Here is a 20,869-nt window from a genome sequence, read left to right on the forward strand (position 1 = left end):
GAGACATTTACAATGTAAATTTGCTTCCAGCATTAATGAAGGAGGCTTTTACTATGCAAGTTTTTAATACTGGACAATTCCAAATTAAGCATGCCAAAATCTGTGGATTTTTGTTTTAGCTAAAAGTCTTTCCATACCTCATTATTTCATCAGGAGTTTGTTTGTTTAGGTTCTTCTCACTCAACAGAACACCTATGCAATCATTTCCACAGAAGATAAAACTGACTCAATTCCTGCCATAATTTTTCTTGTTTTCTTTGTGAATTGTGATAAATAATAACCAATTCTTCTTTTTCTTTTCCTCTGTTTCACTTGTTGTGCAGCTTTTGTGTGACGGTCGGAATGAACATTCTTCAGCTGCTGAAGTTAATATGGAACAGGATATTTTCTGTAGACCTGCTGCTGTGGGAGAAAAACTGAGTGTAGAATTACCAATACACAGAGGTCAAGCTCAAGGTAATGGCACTGTACTATCAATAACCTTTTATAAACCACTGTTTATAAAAACAAACTGGTTTCAGGTATTTCAGATTGCCAATGCTATTAGTTGTTAAGGTGCCAATTAGTGGGCCTAAACAATTTCTCTAGAGATTTTCTTACAATTCTGCCTGATTTGTATTTTTCATTGTGTGTTTTCTTTTGCTGTTTTCATTATAGTGGAATATGTACTCCTTTTGTAAAATAAGCTATCAGCTCTGCTAAAAAAATAATGCATATGAATACAACCTAAAAATGCATCCAATATTTATGCCAATAATACGTAATGTTTGTGAACAATTCACTTTATTAAAATTTATGATAAAATGTTTGATTTAATTTTTTTAAGTTCCTGGTTATCTGTGTAATTTAGCTGTGCACGAGCACATGGATGCACTTCTACACAAGATAATGGAAGAATACAGTAGGCTGAAAGCACTTCAAACACAGCTGATGAAGGATTGTAAACAGGTAAACTTTTTATGACATATGAGTATATGAGCATTTGAATTTCCTCTGTTGCTTGAATTCCCTTTGCATGATTTAAGAATGTGATTGAAATTGTGTCTCTGTATCCTGGGTGAGTGGCAGAGCAAGGCAATGCTTTGCTAAAACAGAGAATGCAGGCTCCCTCAGCACACCTCTGTGTATCCCACCAAGCACCAACAAGTTGTTCATGTCCAGTTTATTCCGTAATTTGATCCTCCTTCACTAAGGTTGCCTTTTTTGCTTCAAACTTTCACAGGAATCCTCAGGGTCCTGGGATTCCTATAGATGTATTTTAGCAGCAAATTTGGAGTTAGGTGCTTCATGTATTAAACACTAACAAATTATCTCTAGACATGGTTGCAGGTTACATGTATTGATGGATATATGTGTACTAAACAATATTTGTATGTGGAAACTGCATCTTGGGCCTGAGTGGGGAGGGTATTAGTGTCTTCCTCTTCTTGGAGTCTGAGGAATTATAATTTAACAATTTATGTCCAGATAGAAGAGTTTGAGATTTACCTTGGACATTCTGCACAGGCTGATCAGCTACCTATAAATGTACGCTTGATCATTCAGGCTGTGAAGTGAAACACATTGTTACACTGGTTAAACTTGCTTACACATTAGTTGCCAACCTTTTGTGTTTATAATTACAGTTAATATTTTTGCATTATTGCTACACAAATTGTTGTGATTTGTATTTATTTGGTTATTTTAGGTCAAAGAACCATGGTTATCTTCTTCAGAAGGGCAGAAAGAAGAGGAACCTAGCCACCTGGAAACAAGAAAGGAGTGTCTGCAGACCCCTTCACAAGGCCTAATGGGTAAGAAGATGCATATGCTATTTTTAACATGTATCTATTCAAGAAAAGAGAGAAAACAATGGTTTTGTTTTATCTGATTCAAAGCTTACTACAACTTGAAGCATACAAGGATTTTTTTGCAGGCTTTGCAGTATGATACTCTGATTTTTTTAGATCTCTAAAGTATTTTGCAATTACATTATATGAAAAAGATTGTTTTAGTCTTTTTCAGTTTTCACAGTTAAAGTTCTGTAACTCATATCAATCTTCCATTTTGCAAAACTAAATCTGTTATAATTATTTGTTATGGAAAAGTAATTGAAGTTATATCAGAAGACATTTTTATCTACAATAAATATTCAGTCCATCTCTGATAATAACTTGGGAGTTAATTTATACTGATCTAATTTATTCCTGTCTTCCTTCAAATAACCTGCGTATAGATCCCAAGATTCAAGAATACTGTTCAAAGGAGATAGTAAATCTTAAAACACAACTTGAAGAACAGCATGCTCAAGAATTGGAACACCTCTGGTCCTATTTCCAAGAGCAGCTGAAAAAATGTGAAGAGAAGAATGCTACAGAGATTGTCCATCTGCAGGATAAGCTTCAGAATCCTGGGGTATCCTCTGACCATACAAGGTATTAATTGGTTTTTTATTGCTTATAACTTTGCACTGTGTAAAAAAGACACGTTTCACATAACCATTCATATAAAGCTACATGTTTTACTTCCAAATTAGAGATTGTTTATAAGCACATTACTTTTTATGTTGCTTTGTTCCTTCAAGAGTTGAGTGTTATGAAAATGTAAACTTTGCAAATTAAGCAGTGCAACATTTAGAGGTATTATATGTTTGTAGTCAATATAAGGTTTGCTAATTGGAAAAATGGATAAACATAATTTCTTATATATGAACTTTTTAGCACTAGTTTGAAAACTTCCCACTCAACAGACCACTTGTAATCCTCAGTGCTTCAGGCAATGTGCTCTATGTCTGAAGACACCTTGTTGCATGAATTGAATTATTTTCTAGAATGTTACGTAGCAGCAAAGTTTGTGGCAGAGTTGAGGTCTGCTCAAAGGCTTTCACCAAGTCATGAGTCATGGGACATACTGATGCCTGACTCTGACCACTGTGGCCATTCAAACCTGAAAGAGCTTCAAGTGTGTCTTGGGATCCTGACAACTATGAAGCCTCCTTCTGTTCCTGATTCTTTAACTGTCTCCTGGGTTGTATTCAAGGAGTGGTGGGTGTTTTTGGTGGTGCTGTGTTCAGTGTCATCTCTGATTGCCTTCTATTCCATTTTTGACCCTCATATTCCTTCCTTTTGTTTCATTTACTATACTACAAACCCACTCAGTTCCTCTGGTTTGGTAATCAGACCAGCGCCCAGCTGTCAAAAGGAAATGGCTAGACACAATGGCAATAGGAAATGCTACTTAAAAACAAGGGAAAGTTGTTTAGATGTTTCTAGAAATTGTTAATTATGATTTACTTACCACATTAATCTCCTAGAAAGCAAAAAAAAAAGGCTCTGGTAGGATAAATTCTTAGAAGTTGAGAGAAATGAAAAGCATTTTTCTTTGACCATGATCCATCAGAACCCGAAGAGCTTTTCTCTCTAATTGTTTAATCTCAGTCATCTGTGGTTTTCTAATTGTTTGATACTTTCTCTGTCATTCCTTAAAATGTGTTTATAATCTTTAACGTGGCAAGTAAAATAACCAGGTTTTTTCCTCATATGAATCAATACTTATATGTACTTGTTTTTAACTTACATAGTTAGGATTGTCTCATAGACCATAAACTTACCTTCTAACTTAATAGATTTTGTTACCCTGTCTTTTAGCAAGGGATTTGCATCTTTGTGGTAGCAGATCACAAATACTAGAGGAGAGATGGAGAGATTTTTTTATTAGAATTTTTTTTCCTAAGGTAGTTTGATAATGTATCTCATCCTTTTTGCAGTCTGTTTCTGTTAAGTCTTTTTCAATACGTATTTAGTAAAAGGGGAGCTGGAGTCTTGGTGGTATGTGGTGGTGGTTTGTTTTTTACTGATTTAGAGCATTCTGAATACATAGAGCAGCAGTTCTGTTGCAAGAGAGTCTGAATACATTTCAACATGTTTTTAGCTAAATAAAAAATTAATCATGTTCGATTTCTTATTGCTTTCATGTGTATACCTGTACATAACACAAGAAAGCAATAAGTACATCTGCTGATAAGCATCAATTTGAGAGAAACAAAAAATAATTTTCTAGGTGTCTTTGTGGTTTCATGCATACAACCATTCTGGTTTCTTTCATATCCTATGATTCAAACAGGTGCTTTTTTCTTAACTATGTATAGATATTGAGCACAAAATATTTCCGGGTAACGTGAAGTTGTTTGTGAGGTCCTTAACAAAACTGATATTAAGATATGTTACAGCTAGCATTTGGAAGGCAGATGAATTATAAAGTCAGGTATATAAAATTAATGGCATGAGAAAAGGTGTGCTCTTAAGAAAATAACTACATTACTAGTCTTTAAGTGTATATAATGTATATTTGTTTAAAGCACATTTGAATAGAGGAAAATCAAGGTATATTGACATACTAATATTTTTTTTATATAATTTCCCCCCTCTGCTTCTTTTCCCTTTTTAGTATATCCACAGATTCACAAATAAAACTAAAAGAAGTCTTCAGGGAAGTGAAGTGCAATGAAAATCTTCATCCGCAAAGAACAGATGAAACACTGAAGGTATCATGTAATTCAGTTGACAGCTAATTTACATGTGGTCAAGATTTAGATTCTTTACATTCTAAGATAAATTTGAAATATGGACTAGTATTTGGTAGTAGCAGTAGTAGTCATTTTAGTGCTATGCTATACTATAGTGTATTTAAAGGAAAAAGATGGAAATTTTGCTGAAAAAAAAAATAATCTGGGAATTGCTAGTAATGAAACTTGGTTTATTAGTCCTGGGGTTTAATTTTCCTTTTTGTTTATTTACTTCAAACAAGAAATTTGGTTTAGGCTACTTCTTACTGTAGTGGAAAAAAAATTAAGATTTAAATTCTGGGATTTCTTTAGGAGACTTTAAGGTACTGTGACTGTTCTTTAAACACTAGTACTTTTTAAGTATAGGCTGCACAGTTCTTAGAAAAAAACCTGAAAAAGTAATCCCAAAAGTACAAACCAAGTGCAATTGAAAAAGACTTTATACTTTCCTCCCCTAATACTGGTGGAAGCCTGACTTGACAATTCTGTTTTTTGAAAACCAGTGATACTGTTTTGTACTGTGATCATGTGCTTTATAACCTGTTTCCTCTGCATTTGACAATTCAAATAATGCTGGAAGAACTGTTGTTGCAAACTCAACTACAGAAATTCCTTTTGAAGTAGAAACAAGCCAAAGTCTTTTAACCAGTTCTTTTATGTTGTGGTACAAAATTATGACTTGCATGGGACAAAGATCTCTGTGAGATTGAAAATTTTAAAATTAATAAAATAAAAGCACAGATATGTGATCTGAGATTTCACTGTTTACTTACAGCTTGCTAGTGAAATTGAAATGAAGAATGATATGGATGTTGTTCAATTGCTAGAAAAACGGTACCAAGAAAGATTAGAAGAAGAAATAGCAAAGGTATTACATTAATTTTCTTACTTTAAAATATGTTTACAAATACCAACACTCTCATTTGCCATTTCTGACAGGTGCCATAGGTTATGCTAACTTTTGTTTGACTTATTTACAAGGAATTGTTTCATTCTGATTTTCAAAGGGAAAAGTCTTAGAAAAAAGAAAAACCTGAAACATTTTGGGTTTTTTTTTTAGTTACTTTGCCTATTCTTAATTCATGTTTTCTGTTGATGGCTGCTGGTCATGTTTTACTTTAATACTTAAAAGAAAATAGGCAACATGCAACTCTACTTGGTACAGTTTATTGAAAACAGTACTTATTTAAAAAATCTGGAAGCTTAGAGAGTGGATTTATTGCTACTTTAGGCTTAAAACCTGGTCAGTTCAAAAGATTCCACAGTCAACAGTTTTAACACTATTTTTTGATAATATTTTCATGTGCATTTTAAAATATTGTGTAAAATGCATTGTTTTAATTTGGATCTAGTAACTTTCTCTTAAACATGAGGAGAATTGTTTGTGAATTTACTTTTTGACTTTGAAAAAAGTTTTCACTTCTTTGCAGAATGAAAACTTCATAAGTTGGCATTAATAAAAAACAAATTAACAAAACTTATTAACTTCTCTGAAGTAAAATTTTAATTTCTTTTATGTGCTACTGAAAAAACCCTTCTGTATGGGAAAGCAAACTACATTATTGGCTAACATTGTGGTAAAGGCTGTTTAGGTTCAAAAGACAAACTGAGATTTTCTAGAAAGAATTAAGTGTTTTCTTTTCAAGTGTAACACTTCTTGTAGCTGATGCTATAAAAGTCTGTATTCTAAATCTGGAAAAGAGCTGTACAATTCTTAGCAATATAGAGGTTACAAGCCTTTTGTAACTGAAACTACAGCTACTTAATGCTATTAGAAGTTTCTTTCTGGTCAAGTAAAATTCCTGTGCCACGTATCAAGCACATGGCACTGCTATCTTTATACAGCCCAGAATTCTTTATCAGTGAAATATTTGCAAAGATGCCTGGCTGGACAGAGGAAGCTTAGCATAGTTGCACTTATGTCAATATGGCAGGACTTCTTTAAGTCACCTGGTAGAATTTTTGTTTAAAGAACTAGATAATTCGTGCTAAATAATGTATTTTAATTGAAAATAGAATCATAGTTTATTGAACTATGTTAAATGCAGCATGTTTGTATTTTAAGACATGACTTTTGAGATTGACAAGATGTCCATATTCTTCTGTCTTTGTTTTCTTCTGAATAAAAATAGAATCACAATTCCAGAACTTCTAATACTTTTATTTATATCACTGATGGTCAGCAGTGAGATTTCTTTAGCAATAGGAAATCCTGTTAAGTATAAATTAATACATTTTTTTTTCTTATTTAGGTAATTGTGTCAATGAGTGTAGCATTTGCCAAACAGACTGAATTGTCAAGAATTGCTAGGCAGAAGGAGGAAGAAGCAGCAGCACAAACACAGATTGTACATCAACAGGGAATGCGTTTTGAATTTAAGAATCAGTGTAATGAAGAAGAAGAGGTTGATGGCCCCCTTAGAAAAGCAACAGGGAAAAGCAGTAATCATGAAGAACTGAAATCACTTTGCAAAGAACTCACTGAAGAGTCTGGTGAGATCAGCTCACTTGGAGAGCAGCTTCATTCTAATAGCAACCCTGGCTGCATATTAGGACAGAGCACACATGGATCAATTTCTGAAGAACTTTTTAGTCATGTCAGAGGGCTTATGGCAGAAGAAACACCGGTAAGCATAAAACAAATTAACAGTGTGTAACGCTCTATCTGAGTTATCTTTCCAATGGGCTTAGAGTTCATTTCAATAAGAAAAATGGAAGAGAAAAAAGAAAATTAGATTAATATTCCATTTTAATACTTCCCTGTCCATTTGAAAGAAGGCAACTTTAGACCTAAGTAACCTATCTATATTTCCTGTATTCTACCTGATTATCATAGCATTATGCTATATTGTAAGGAAAGGAATATGACACATGAAAATAGATTATTTCATTTCACGGGTAAAAGTTCATTGCAACCACTGAATGGTATTAAGGCTTTTTGCAATCTAAGTTATATTCCAATGTTTATACAAGAACAGGTTAAAAATTGTGTTTAAAGAATTTGAGTTCCTTGTGATAAAGGATGCCAGCTAAATGCAAGATTTATAAAAGTAATATGTAAAATATATATTTAGCTTTTCACAAACATGAGCTGGGGAATAAGGTGTGGAATAAATATGGTGAAAAGTGGTCGTAAATTCTGACTGCTAAGTCAGAATTTCACCTTAAGTTTAATTTTTTATTAAATTTGGTACCAGAAGGAGCAAAAACCACATTTTCAACTTCGTTTAACAGGTAAAAATTCTGATATTATGTTATCTTTGTAGTAAGTAAACTGTAATATTCCTGTTTTGTGTGATACTGATCTCTCAAACTTCTCTGGTTGCACACAGACCCACACACTCAAATGCATGTATTCCTGACACTGCATTTTCTGTTGAGATCCCTGCCACATCACAAGGTGTAAGAGCTAGCACTGTCCACAGTCATTTTAAAAGACTTTTCTTGTAAGTGGTGAATAATTCTAGGCCTGGACCTTCTAAGAAGCAGGCAACGAGATTATTTTGTGATTATCTACTTTAATTTTTGAAAGTGTTTTCTAAACTTTTTAAAAATATTTACTAGCAAGTGTCATTGAACATGAAATGCTAAAACAGTCAAAATATTTCAGCTTTACAGTGGGATGATGCCAGTAGATACAGAAACATCAAGTCAGCTGTTGTTATATGAGGAACGTTTGGAAGACATGCGGCAGGAGCTGGTACGGCAGTATCAGGAACACCAACAGACAACAGAATTATTGAGACAAGGACACATGCAGCAGATGGAACGACAGAAAGAAAATCAAGAACAACTTTTAGCAGAGCTTGAGAGCCTTAAAGTGCAGTTAGCTGAGGTAATATGGGGTTTGACTCAATGAGTTAACATGGGTTAACAAAGGGACACCACCAAGCAGATTTATATTTATTTACACTTGTACCTCTATATATAGTGAGAGACACATGCATGTTTATTATATGAATGCACACACACATATCTGTTTGTGTGAATGAAAGGCATATTTCTTTAATCAAAGCTTGATCAGTGATGGATCACTTAAGCTTCTGTAAGCCTGGAGAAAACCTGCAGTGCTGCACAGCAGCCAGGAGAGTGAGTGAGTGAGTGAGTAAGTGCAGCTGCTGTGCAAACCATGTCATCTGCCAAGATACACAGTCCTGTGCAGGATGCAGGCTTGTAGGCTATCACCTACCATGGCTAGAAATACCATAGAATTCTTGATTTTTCCTCATCCCCACATGAGGTATGAATATTATCAGTGGCTTCCTTTAGCAAAGGTGGTTTCTTTTTTCTTTTCTTTTTTCTTTTTTTTTTTTAATAATGGCAAATGGAAGTCCTTACTGAGTGTTGGAATGAAAGAAAATCTGTGGGGTTTGGTGGGAAACACCACTGTGTCTTTCCCTTTTTAAACTTGCTGTCAGTCTTCATCTACTTAAAGTCCACAGTAGGTTTATGAGTGAGATAAATAAGTATGCTAGTGTTAATTATTGTCTTCACAGTAATGTCATTTACACACCTGTCCTCAAGGATTCCTTCCGTTGAAAGACAAAGTAAACAGAATCCAGAAGAATTTGTCTTACCATAGGTTAATTTCAACAATGTAGCATTTAAAAAAGGCATGTGTAAATATTAATCAATAATTTCTAGAATTCTTTAATTTCACTCTATGGACCTCTAGCTTCCTTCAGACCTTGTCCAAACCTGCTTCTGTTCTGTTTTATCCTGTTCAAAGTTTGGTCTCAAGAAGGTAGTTAATCTAGAGAGCAAATCATTCATTTTGTAGGTGTCTTTTCCAGTAATGTCAGATGTAGGTTTCCCCTAGATGCTTTGTTAGGAGTCTATCATTTATCCTGATAATCTTTCCTTTTAATACATACAACCTTCCTCCTTTTCCCTTTTTGTCAATTTGCAACTGCACCTTTCATCATGGGTTGCAAATTAATGAAATGGGTGAAAAACATTAAGTAGAACTTAGCTGCTGGCTTTCCTCCAGCTTTTAATGCCAAGGATGGTTTAAGCATAACTACATAAGAATGTATTCATTGCATTTAAACTATGAATGCTCCTGGCTATTCTAAAAGAGGGTGTATATAATCTTTTTATAAAAATAAACCTATTTTCATCTTTTTGTGCAAAATATGTACTATAGTATGTGATATGCAAAAAGAAGCTCTCCAGTTTGAATTGTGACCACTGTGCTTCATGAAGAGCACACAAACTGTACGAAAATCTTAAAGAAGGTGTAAGATACTTGAAGTATTTATTAACTGTATTCCATTCTTGAAAGCTTTCAGTGTCTTTGTAACCATTTAAAGAAGTGGGCTGGAATTTCATTGTGCAAAATACGTAAAAAATCTGATGTGACAGGACTCACTAATACTCAGTCTAAAAAAATAGCTCGTGCTGATAAAATACTTCTTTCTTAGCGTGTCTCAATGGAGAATGACAGCCTGGTAGCAGAGAGAGAAAGAATGCTCTTGGAAGAACTGGAATCATTAAAACAACATTCTGTACCCGGAAAAGAAAGGCTGTTTTGTGAACTACAAAATAACAGCACACAAACAGAGGTAAATATGGACTTTGACTTTTCTTGGCAGGTGTGGCATGTAAAACCAGTAAGATTCCTTTTCACTGCTACTCTGTGCATGTTAAATATTTTGCTAAAAGATGTTGGTTATTGCTTGAGCAGAGCAGGTTTGAATCAAGAGGTGGTACTGGTAGACATAGCTTTTAGTTCAGGTAAGCAGAAGCTGGTTTAACAGATAGAAGGTGGGAGATACTACTATAGCCATTTGCTCAGGTAAAAACACATTTTCATATCCCTATAGCAACAACCAACAGAAAGTTCAAGGACTGTTTAGTCAGCATAACAAAGTTCTTTCTAATAGGGCTGCCCTGCCTTAGGTTTCCTGTTTCGTTTTTATTTATGTTTTAGTTTATTTTTCCACATGGGAAGAACATTTCTTAATTTGTAATTTGATTCAGAAATTTTATTAGCACAACTAATTTAGGTTTTAAATTTCAAGTTCTGCTTATAAGAAGAATATGTTGATTCTGGCATGACAGGATTTCTGTCCATTTTGTCTTCTCTCCCTCTGCAAAAACTTTCTCAGAATGAAAATGAAAACAAAAATGATGTGAGAGAGCAGATCGTTGAGGATGAAGATGGAGGAAGAAAGCCTGATGAAACATCTTCAGCTCTTCTTTCTAAAGAAAGGTGCTTAGAATTGCTAAGCAAATTTTTTTTAAAACATTGAGAATCATATTCTTGTTAAATTAATGACATTTATAAGCTTTATTCTAAAATATTATAATTGTGGGGGGTTTTATTTCCAGGTTTACATACTTTAGATTAAACAGTATCTTATTTTTTATAATGGCTAACAATTTAAAGGCAAAAAGGCTGGGAGAAATCTTAACCTATTTCACAGTATGTTTCATATTACGCAGATATATACATGATTAATGCACATTTGCATACCCATTTTATGTACATATATGAAATAAGTTTATATTTGAAGAAATTAACATAATTGTCATATTTTTATAATCCTTTTTGACTGTGTGGTAGTTTTTTGATCTCTGTAGATAAAAGATCTTTTTAATTGTCAGTTTGAGAAAAGACTAAGTTTATAATGAATACCAGGCAAATGTAGACCCCTGTTTTAAAAGAATAGATAGATAAAATACCCTGATAAAAGTATAACTATTGTAAATGGTTGACTTGTTACTTGTTAACCATTGGTAAATGGTTGACTTGTAAAATGAGCTGACTTTTAACACAATTGTGTTTTTAATATTTATGTATATTATGTGGCTTTTAGTCTTAACCAAAAGTTAATTTTACTATTTCAACTGCAAATCTTTCCTGGTTGCAAGGCTGTATAAGGAATAAAAAACACTTTTAAAACAGGGGAAAATCGAAGGACTGATTATTTTCTGTCCTGCAGGCATGTTTTTCAGAAGACTAACGAGAAACTCATGAAGATTCTTTTAGAAGTTGTGAAGACAACTGTGGCCATGGAGGAGACGATTGGTCGCCATGTTCTCGGGTTACTGGATCGGTCTGGGAAAGTCCAGTCTTCCAAACCAGCTGGATGGGACACAGAGGAAGAGGAGCCAGTAAAACCCTGTATCCGTGTAGGGTATGAAAAAGGTACTGCCTGTCTGGTTTTCTATTTCCTAACAAGCAGCATTTGCATAAGTTTATTATGTATTTAAATAAACTTCATTTTGGAAATGTTTATATACTCTTTTTATGAAATCTCTTATTTGTCATTTGAATGTGTGTGACATCCCTGCTTAAGAGACAACATTTGAGAGTTACCTGGATCATGCCCCAAACCAGTTATGACTCATATTTTAGGTCCAGTTGTAATGCCTGCAGCCCAGAGGGAAAGTGATTGAGAAATACAAAAATAAATGCTTTCCTCTTGCAGGATGTGAAGAGAGAGAGAATGAAGCTTAGCTCTGTGGCATCTTGCACCAGTGTCACACCTTCCTGTGTACATATGGGGAATGGTAGTTGATGTCAAAGGCTGTATCTCTGCTAGAGTGCTTAATGTATGTAGGGATATTGCTGGTCACTCTGGGACAGCCTGTATGTAGGCTTGTGGAGTACCTAAAGAGGGTGGTTGCATGCAAACAGCCTTTTGGAAACAGTGCCAGAAACTTGTGACCTGTCAAGCCTTTCCCATTAACTCTTTGGAGGAGTGCTAGTTGGCCTAAAGGAGTGTTTTAACATTGCAGTGAATTGCTTAGCAGTGTTTGAAAAACTTTCCCAAGCTTTGTTTAATTTCTTGTGATTGTACTAGGATAGTGTCCATTTATTTCTTTTTTCAGCAAGAATACTGTCATATTGACATATAGGGTACACATGAGACAGAAGCCAACTGTAAAGATGTTCATGTTCATCCTGGATCTTGTAGGAGTGGCAATGTACAACAGATCAGTTCAGCCTGACACACATCATTTTGGCTGGAATTTTAACTACTGTGAATGGGAAAAAAAAAATCTGAAAGTCAAATACTACATTCCATTATTATGAGAGAATCTATGACAGAGTAATAATACAAATGAAGATGAACTTCATTCAAAGTATAGATCATTAAATATTATTGTTTCCCTGGCTTTAAATATAGGTCACATTTTGCCTTGGGGTAAAGAATGAATGTATGACTTGTAGCACAGTGACATCTCTCAGTTGATTGCTCAAAAGGTTGTCTGGGGTGAAATATGTACAACTGCAGTCTAAGGATTCTTGAATTTTTCAAGTTAAAAGCGCTTCTATGCCTTTATAATACTGTTGTATCACTAAAAAGCCTCATAATTTATCTTTGCTGCACATTTCCCTGTATTTAATGAGGAAATTATTTTTCAAATGCAGATTTTTGATGCTTTGCCTTTTCCCCCAAATTTTGGTTTGGATGGTTAAGCTTCTGGTCTTAAGTTTTGATGCTTGTCTAGAAGACATTAAAGATTGAGAAAATGTGCTACTATAATTGAAGGAATCACTTCTTTCAAAACCATCTGTTTGGATGGTTAAGCTTCTGGTCTTAAGTTTTGATGCTTGTCTAGAAGACATTAAAGATTGAGAAAATGTGCTACTATAATTGAAGGAATCACTTCTTTCAAAACTGAGTACTCTTGCACTTCACTTTGGGATGGCAAATAGCTTGCACTTCAGATTAAGTATCTTCAACCACTAGTGACTATTTTCCAGGCCATACCCTACCCTAATGTTAACAGGAGGAATGATCAGGCTCAAAGTTTACCACCACCTCCTTTTGTCTTTTGAGGTTGTCTTAAATTTTAAAAAGGTTTTCTATATAAAGGCTGGGAATTTATTAATAATCTTTTTATTCTTTTGTATTCTCATGGTGTGGTCTGAGGTTTGTAAATAGCATTGGGGTTTTCTCAACATACATTGCCCTAGGAAATAAAAATGTCTTCTGATTTGAAGACAGTGATCACAGGCTGTCAGTTACATGTATTGAGGTAACCTAGTGCATAGTTATCCCATGCTCAGACCTGTTCTCAGAACATGGACTGTTGTTTTCTCCCTCCCTCTCATTTCCTCAGGGAAACATATTGCTCCTGTTCAATCCTGTGACAGTAAAAAAAACCTGTATGTGCAAAGCTCTAACATGTGATTGTTGTCCTACACTACTCATATATGTGTTTGCTCTGCATGGCCATTTAAAATGCACTGTACTTGTGTTCTCTTTTTCTTGCTCCTCTACAGCAGTGTGTGTACTTGTATTTGTCACTAGTTGTCATTAACAATTCTTAATTTGCATTACTTGCATTACATATATGTAGAAAAACACAGCTAACAGGGTAGCTTTATTTGGCATTTTAGGTGAGTATAACATATATTTATGCCTATCTTTCCTAATATTACAGTATTTTTTTTCATGTTACCTTACATTCAAAAATAATTATGCAAAGAGGAGAAACCAAAGAGTGAGGATTGAAGAAGACTCAACCTTACAGTGATTAGAGTGTGTCAGTGTATAGTTTGTAATCTATCTCTGAGTTTGTATTCACATGTTGGGCTTTTATCTTTCCAAAATGATACAACAGCATCTTTGCTGTGTATGTGGTTCTGCTACTGGACTCATCCAGCCATAGCAGCAGTTGTAGTGCTTAATCAGCTGAAGTATTTGATCCATCTTGAATTAGATGACAAATTCTATTAATGTTTTCTGTGACAGGACTGTTGTTATTAATTTCCTATATTTCCACTGAATGGCCTGAGAGGACATAAGCTTTTAATTTTTTTCCCCCCATTATTTTCTGGAATAAGAAGGTGGTAGACACTACTTATATATTTTTAACCTGTGAGTGTTCTTATATTTTCTAATATCTAACCAAACAGATCTTACTTTTTAATTACTTAGGAAATCTGTAGGAATAAATTTGTAACAATAAAAACCTAAAAATGAAATAAAAAAAGAATGTGTTTTAAAAAGTCGTTTCTCTCTTGGAGAGAGCATAATCTTGTCAATAAATCTAGAACATAATCTGTATTTATTGACAAGTAAAGCTCAGCTCACTGGTTTTGCTGAGTTTCAGCATTTTAAAAAGCTGGTCATTAAGATCACATAACTACAACCAGATTTATAGAGCATATAGTGGGTTTATCTGTGACCTTGCCTAGGTTATTTCCCTAACACAGGATTTTATTTCTAGCAGAGGGAGTAAAGTTCAAATATAAGTCATAAATATCTTTGGAATAATATCTTTGGAATTGGATGGTATTTGTTTAAAGTAATCCAGTGAGTTACTTACATTCTGAGATTTGGGCCAGTCATTATCATGACAAAGCTGGTAGGCTTTGCTGTTGCCCTCCCTCAGGTGTTGTACCTGGGGTAGAGGGACTGCAGTAATGCAGGCTGCTCTGGAGAAGCCAGTAAAGCAGTGGCATTCTTTGAAGGTTAAACCCTCTTAGCTACTTTCTCAGCTCCTTGTTTCTAAGCAGTGTACCAGAAACAAGGGAGAAAATACACTGAAATGCCATAAAATCTATAATTTTTTTTCCACTTGTCACCTCTAACCTGAATTCCTCAGAGGAATCCCAGGAATAAATTGAGCTATCAGCTCTGCATGATGCAAGGTCTATATTGCATCATAAATGCCAGTTGGCAGCTCATAAACAACTTCTGAATCTGAAACTTCAGAATGAGTTATAAAGTGAGCACTATATAATTAAGCACTTCTCTTACACTTTAGTGGCCCATGACATCTGATGTGCTGAACTGCAAGCTTTGTGGCAAAAGAATCAATATGAACCTTTGTTGTTTTGGGGTTTATTGCTACAAGGGATTTCCACAAGGAAAAAGCATTTTTACTCATGCCAGTTATAGTCTGTTTATTATTCTTGTGTTGACTAAAAAATAAATTGAGTGACAAAGGATTTGGTTTTAGTTCTGCTGGGGTGGGTGATTGAACAGCATTATAGGTATTAGTAAAATAGGAGCTAGGAATTCAGCTGCCAGGGATGGTTAGTGAGACTTGGCAGCATGGAACAGGTGGGAAATAAGGGAACAGGTTACCCAGGGAAGCTGTGAAAGCCCCATACCTGGAAGTGTTCAAGGCCAGGTTGGATGGATGGGGCTGAGAGCAACTTGGTCTGGTGGTAGGTGTCCCTGCCCATGCAGTGGGGTTGGAACAACACGATCCTTTAAGGTCCCTTCCAGCCCAAACCATTCTAAGATTCTAATGTTTCTAGTTCTTCTTGTTTCCACCACTGAAAATCCTCTGGAAAAATGCAGTACGAAGATGCTGTGTACTAAGACCGTTTTCAGTGGAAAAAGATAAGGAGGTTTTGACTTTGCTGTTAAGGCAGCATTTAATTTGAACTCTCCTTTTGACGTGCAACTTGTAGGCATTATTTCTGTCTATATTTCTCATTTACCATTGGTAAGCTATTTATTTTTTATTTGAGTTACGAACAATTCAGTAGAAACAGAGTTGTTAAGATTTTATATTTGATTTTTTTTCCTGTAGTAAAATGTAGTGTAGTAAAATTTCTGTGTTTCAAATTACACTTTAGGTGGCAGCTCTCTTCTGCCCTAATTTTTTATATTTCAGGTAAATTAAGTTTTGTTCTCAAATTTTTCAGGTAACAAAATTATATTTTAGCATTCATTTATGTTGCGTTTATAGAGAAGGAATGGAAGTAAATTACAAAAGAACTGTTATAAACAAAACAGGAGTTTTAAACTCTTGTCATTGGTTCTTGAAGGCCTAATTTTACGGCTCTGGTCACTGGCAAAAAGAAATAATGATATTAATACTGGTGTTAGTGGAAGACCAGACCTGGCTACTTTCCAAGCAGGGATCAGTGTTTTTAAGTTTGTCTCTAAAAGTTTAAAGACAGACAGAAGTTAAGCTTATTTTGGATCAGACTGCACATTTCTGCAGTTATTTTGTATAATGTTTGGGTTTGTATTTGACATACACTCATTACACAATTTAGCTTTACCTCTCAAGCAAATACAAGAGTTATGGGATATCAATTCTGGGTTGAGCCCAAGAAGGAAAAAAGAAACATTAGAATGATAATATTTACACCATCAAGAAAGACCTAGATTGTGCAATAACTAATATGTCATTGTTTTATATGTCTTGTTTATAGCTGTGCTACTGCACTGTGAGCTTTTATTTTGAGATCTCTGAAGCTAAGCAGGGTCTTACCTGGTCAGTACTTAAGATGTGTGGCCTCCAAAGAGCATCAGGTGCTGCAGTTAAGTGTGTTGGGAAACATAAAAGGAAATATGTTTTCCTTTTATTCAAGTCTTTAGCCAATACTTTGGCAAAGGATTTGGGAATATTTATGCTGCTGGATGTCCATCTTAAATGAAGGTCCTTTCTACTCTGAGGATATTAAAGCTTCTGCATCACTGGGTATTTGTAAACACCCAGAACCAACCTAACTTTGGGTGGTGAAAAATCAGAAAGCTATTGAATAAAAAATTAAAAATTATTCATTTTGCAGCCTTCCTTACACTGCAGGGTGTGGAATACTAGGATGTTATGTGAAAAATCTTTATTTTTTACAAACCCATTGCAAATATTTAGCATGCTAGCAGAAAATGACTGCCAGCCACTGTTAGGGTGACTCCACTACAGTAGCTTGTGACTGTGGATGGAGTTCCAAAGTGCAGTATTCAAAAAAGTGCTTTGAAATCCTGTGTAGATGAAAGGTGCCATGTGACTGTATATTCTTTTCATCTGGTTATTCATTCCATTCATGCATATAGTGTGCTTCTGTTTTTCCCCATTGGAGTGTGAAGAGTTTGTAACATTATGTTGCATGTATCTAAAAGGAGATATGAAACAGTACTGATATATAGCTGGAAGAAAAAAAAAACCTCTAAATCCATCTACATTTTAAAAAATCTTAGTAAATATAGAATGAAAGTTGACAAAGCAAAACCTTTCTAAATTAAAATCACTGTAGATTAGTTTGTTGTATATGGTTCACATGCACAGCTGCATCCATAATGAAAAGAATGCATAGATATTATTCCCATAATGTTTGCAAATGTAAAAGTATAGTAAGTAAACCAGCTGGTTAATCATGTTCCAGCTTGTTAAAAAAAAAAAACAAAAAACTGGAAACTAGAATCTGACTTTCTAGGTTCAAACAACATCAACAGGGGCACTCATATTTCCAATGTTATTTGCATGCCAGGTTAAGAGGCAAGAGCAAGTAGAAGGAAAGTATATCCACCAAGAGTATTAACTCCATTTTTAAAGGCAGTTTGTAAAACTGACCAATTATGATTTCATTTCAATTTCTGTAACTAAACAAACTGTTCCAGTTCAGCAGTCACAATTCATGGAGTTAACCAGGAACTTAAATTCAAAGATAATTCAGTTTTGCAATTTTACTGCTTAACAGACATGGACTATTCTTAACTCGTGTAGTCATACTGCTACTTCCCCAAAACAAGAGTGTTTCTAATAAAACTTTAAGCAAAACCAGAATGTAATTGTTTAAAAAAAATAATCTTATTTTTTAGAAAGGTACTTAATTTAAAATAAAACTAATTTTCCACAATATCATTTCTTTTTGATACTTCAAATCTAGCAGCCTAATGGTGTAACACTTCTCATTATTAAAACACAATATCAGCAATAGTTAGCTTCCACAGTACTTCTTTGTTATTTCATACTGAAAGTGTTTTAAAATAACATCTCAAGAGTTTGCTTTCACTTGTCTTGCTTATGGATAATACTGTTAAATTGAAATCAGACCTCAGGAAGGTGGAGAAGTAGGCAGGTGGCAACTGGTCCATCAGAATGGGGCTTTGAGCATCCTGGTCTAGTGGGAGATGTCTCTGCTCATTAAGGGGGTTGGAACTATGAGATCTTTAAGCTCCCTTCAAATATAAACCATTCTGTGGTCCTATTACAGTTACAGTCCCCCTGCACTCTGCTTGATTTGTTCAGCTATCCATTTTAATTAGTTTTTAATTACTAATAACAATAATGCTGAATTTTTATGTTCTCTATTCTAGTCTCTTTGTCCTGAGATGTTGTCTGAATTATGTGTCTTTACTCACTTGAGTCTGTGCTTTTGAATCACTGACTTGAACAGTTCTGTGTTAGTGCACACTAAGGTAGCTGAGCATTGATGAAACAATGATTGACAGTCTGCTATGTTTTGGGTTTTTATCTGGTTTTATTTTTAGAATAGTCTTGCAAGCCATTACTGCAATTTAATAGAAGTAGTAAGGGCTACTGGTAGTAACAGGTTTGAAAGGACATCTAAAATATTCTCTGTTACTATCTCCTTTTCTCTTTCCCTTCTGCTTGCTTTCAGTTAGCACACTGTGTATCTTGCTTGTGTAAGTTTTACAGTGCAGTATTTCCTTTTCTGTTTGTGACTAATACAAATATTTTAATCATTTTATGACTTGTCTTTCTAATTGTATCTCAGATATACAGTATTTCCGTGTTTTGAAATGCTAAGAGTCTGTGTGAAAAAGGAATTATTGTTTTTCCAGAGTCCTGTTCCTCATATCATGGTAGTAGTATGGGAGACGATGATATTAATATGTGGTCAGGAGCAACAGATGACGGTCTATTGAGCCAGCACCTTGCAGAAAGTGGAGTGGAAATAGATCCTGAAAATGAAGAACTCATTCTGAATATTAGTTCTCGACTACAAGCAGCTGTTGAAAAACTTCTGGAAGCTATCAATGAAACTTCAAATCAGGTAGAATGATTTAATAGTGAAGCATTTTGAATTTTGTGTCTCGATTATGTTTCTTTACTTTTCTCATGAATGTGGTTTTTTTAAGCCTGAAACCTGTAGGCTTGTTTTGAAAGGGGAACCAAAGCTTCAGGTTTTTATGCCCACAAAAACATGCTCCAAGCATGACTTGACTGAAGGATTTAGATTCTTGTTAGAAATATGCTGTGAACTGCAAAGGAAACCTGAATTTGAGCACGTTATGAGTCACTGTCATTCTGCTGCGATTTGGAGATGAGACTGGAGAGGCGTCTGTGCCCATTGCTGCCCTTGTGAAGACTGAAGATTAAGGGGAACTGTGCCCATTTCTCTTGAACATTTTAGTCACTTGACTGGCCAAAAAGGTGGAGCTGTATTATTACTGTCTCTTCCAACTATGATTTAAAGATGGCCAGTTAAGCACGTAGCCACCTTGCTATCAGAAAAGGAGACTGCTCTCTAGCCATCTAGTACCTCATGGAGACTCGTGACTGCTCTTCAAAGAAATGGTAGTGCATGGGTACTCCTTTCTGTTGGAGTGGGATAATGGGATGTTGGTTGCTCTCTGGGAAACTCCCCTGTTAATTGAAATGGGAGCTGTAAATATAGTTCATCCAGTTAAATCATGCTGTTTGTATCATGAGTTTTACCTTTCAAGTTGTGCCAGGGGTTGGTTTAGATTGGATATTAGAAAAAATTTCTTTACTGAAAGAGAGGTGAAGCATTGGAACAGGTTGCCCAGGGAGGTGGTAGAGTTGCCATCCCTGGAGGTATTAAAAAAACAGGTAGATGTGGTGCTTTGGGAGATGATTTAGTGGGTAAGGTGGTGCAGGACTGTGAGCTGTACTCGATGATCTTGAATGTCCATTCCAACCATGATGATTCTGTGATCTCAATTTAAAAGGGTCTAAGTAAATACAACATATTAACTTTTAAAGTCAGTCTCTCATGAAAAGTTGAGTCTTTAGAGGCAGTTCTTTAATCTGAGAGTAGGATTCAAAAGATACTGTGTTTTATGCAACACCCATCTGTTACTTAATCTAGTAATGATACTACTTTAAAAGTTGTTTTCTTGACTCTGGGTGTAAAATGTGTAAATCAAAACTACTAGAAACGAAAGAGAAAAAATCTGTGATGGTGAAAGTAATGTGTAAATCTACCTATCTATTGCTTTAAAAGTTTTAGAGCATTTAAATATTTGTTACTTCTGAAAAATACTTTAAAAATCAACTTGATATTTTTTCTAAAAAAACAAAAAACCCCCCAAAAAACCCCACCCTAATTTGTGACTTACTAAGGTTAGAAGTAATAAAATACAAATTCAGCTCACTCCCCTCTGACTATCTAAAGCAAGTAGCCTTTTGGCCTTATGGATCCTGTAAATCAGTTTCTGCATTGCATTTATTTGCAAACTCGTTCCACAACAGCTCTCTTCTATTTGAGCACGAGTTCAGTTAAAAAGGGAGTTCTTCAAAATAGCATAGTTAGGCATTTGTAAACAATCTTACATTTAAAAAGCAGGTGATACAGACAAATTGAAACACCTTTAAAGTTTTGCAGTAAATAATTCATGCTGCAATTGT

The 20,869-nt window shown here is 34.8% G+C and overlaps 1 protein-coding gene across 1 annotated transcript in view; it reads left to right on the forward strand.

Annotated features, from left to right (window-relative positions):
* Positions 1–20,869, forward strand: part of AKAP9 (A-kinase anchoring protein 9) — a 104,711-nt gene that overhangs the window by 43,813 nt on the left and 40,029 nt on the right. The window contains exons 11-22 of the mRNA XM_030444149.1: positions 324–456; positions 851–948; positions 1,688–1,793; positions 2,216–2,414; positions 4,426–4,522; positions 5,319–5,411; positions 6,796–7,170; positions 8,154–8,378; positions 9,967–10,107; positions 10,654–10,757; positions 11,491–11,696; positions 19,060–19,271. Coding sequence (XP_030300009.1) covers positions 324–456; positions 851–948; positions 1,688–1,793; positions 2,216–2,414; positions 4,426–4,522; positions 5,319–5,411; positions 6,796–7,170; positions 8,154–8,378; positions 9,967–10,107; positions 10,654–10,757; positions 11,491–11,696; positions 19,060–19,271 — 1,989 coding nt within the window. The remainder of the gene's footprint in view (positions 1–323; positions 457–850; positions 949–1,687; positions 1,794–2,215; positions 2,415–4,425; positions 4,523–5,318; positions 5,412–6,795; positions 7,171–8,153; positions 8,379–9,966; positions 10,108–10,653; positions 10,758–11,490; positions 11,697–19,059; positions 19,272–20,869) is intronic.

The sequence above is a fragment of the Calypte anna genome, chromosome 2 (genome assembly GCF_003957555.1).
Source record: "Calypte anna isolate BGI_N300 chromosome 2, bCalAnn1_v1.p, whole genome shotgun sequence".
NCBI lineage: Eukaryota > Metazoa > Chordata > Aves > Apodiformes > Trochilidae > Calypte > Calypte anna.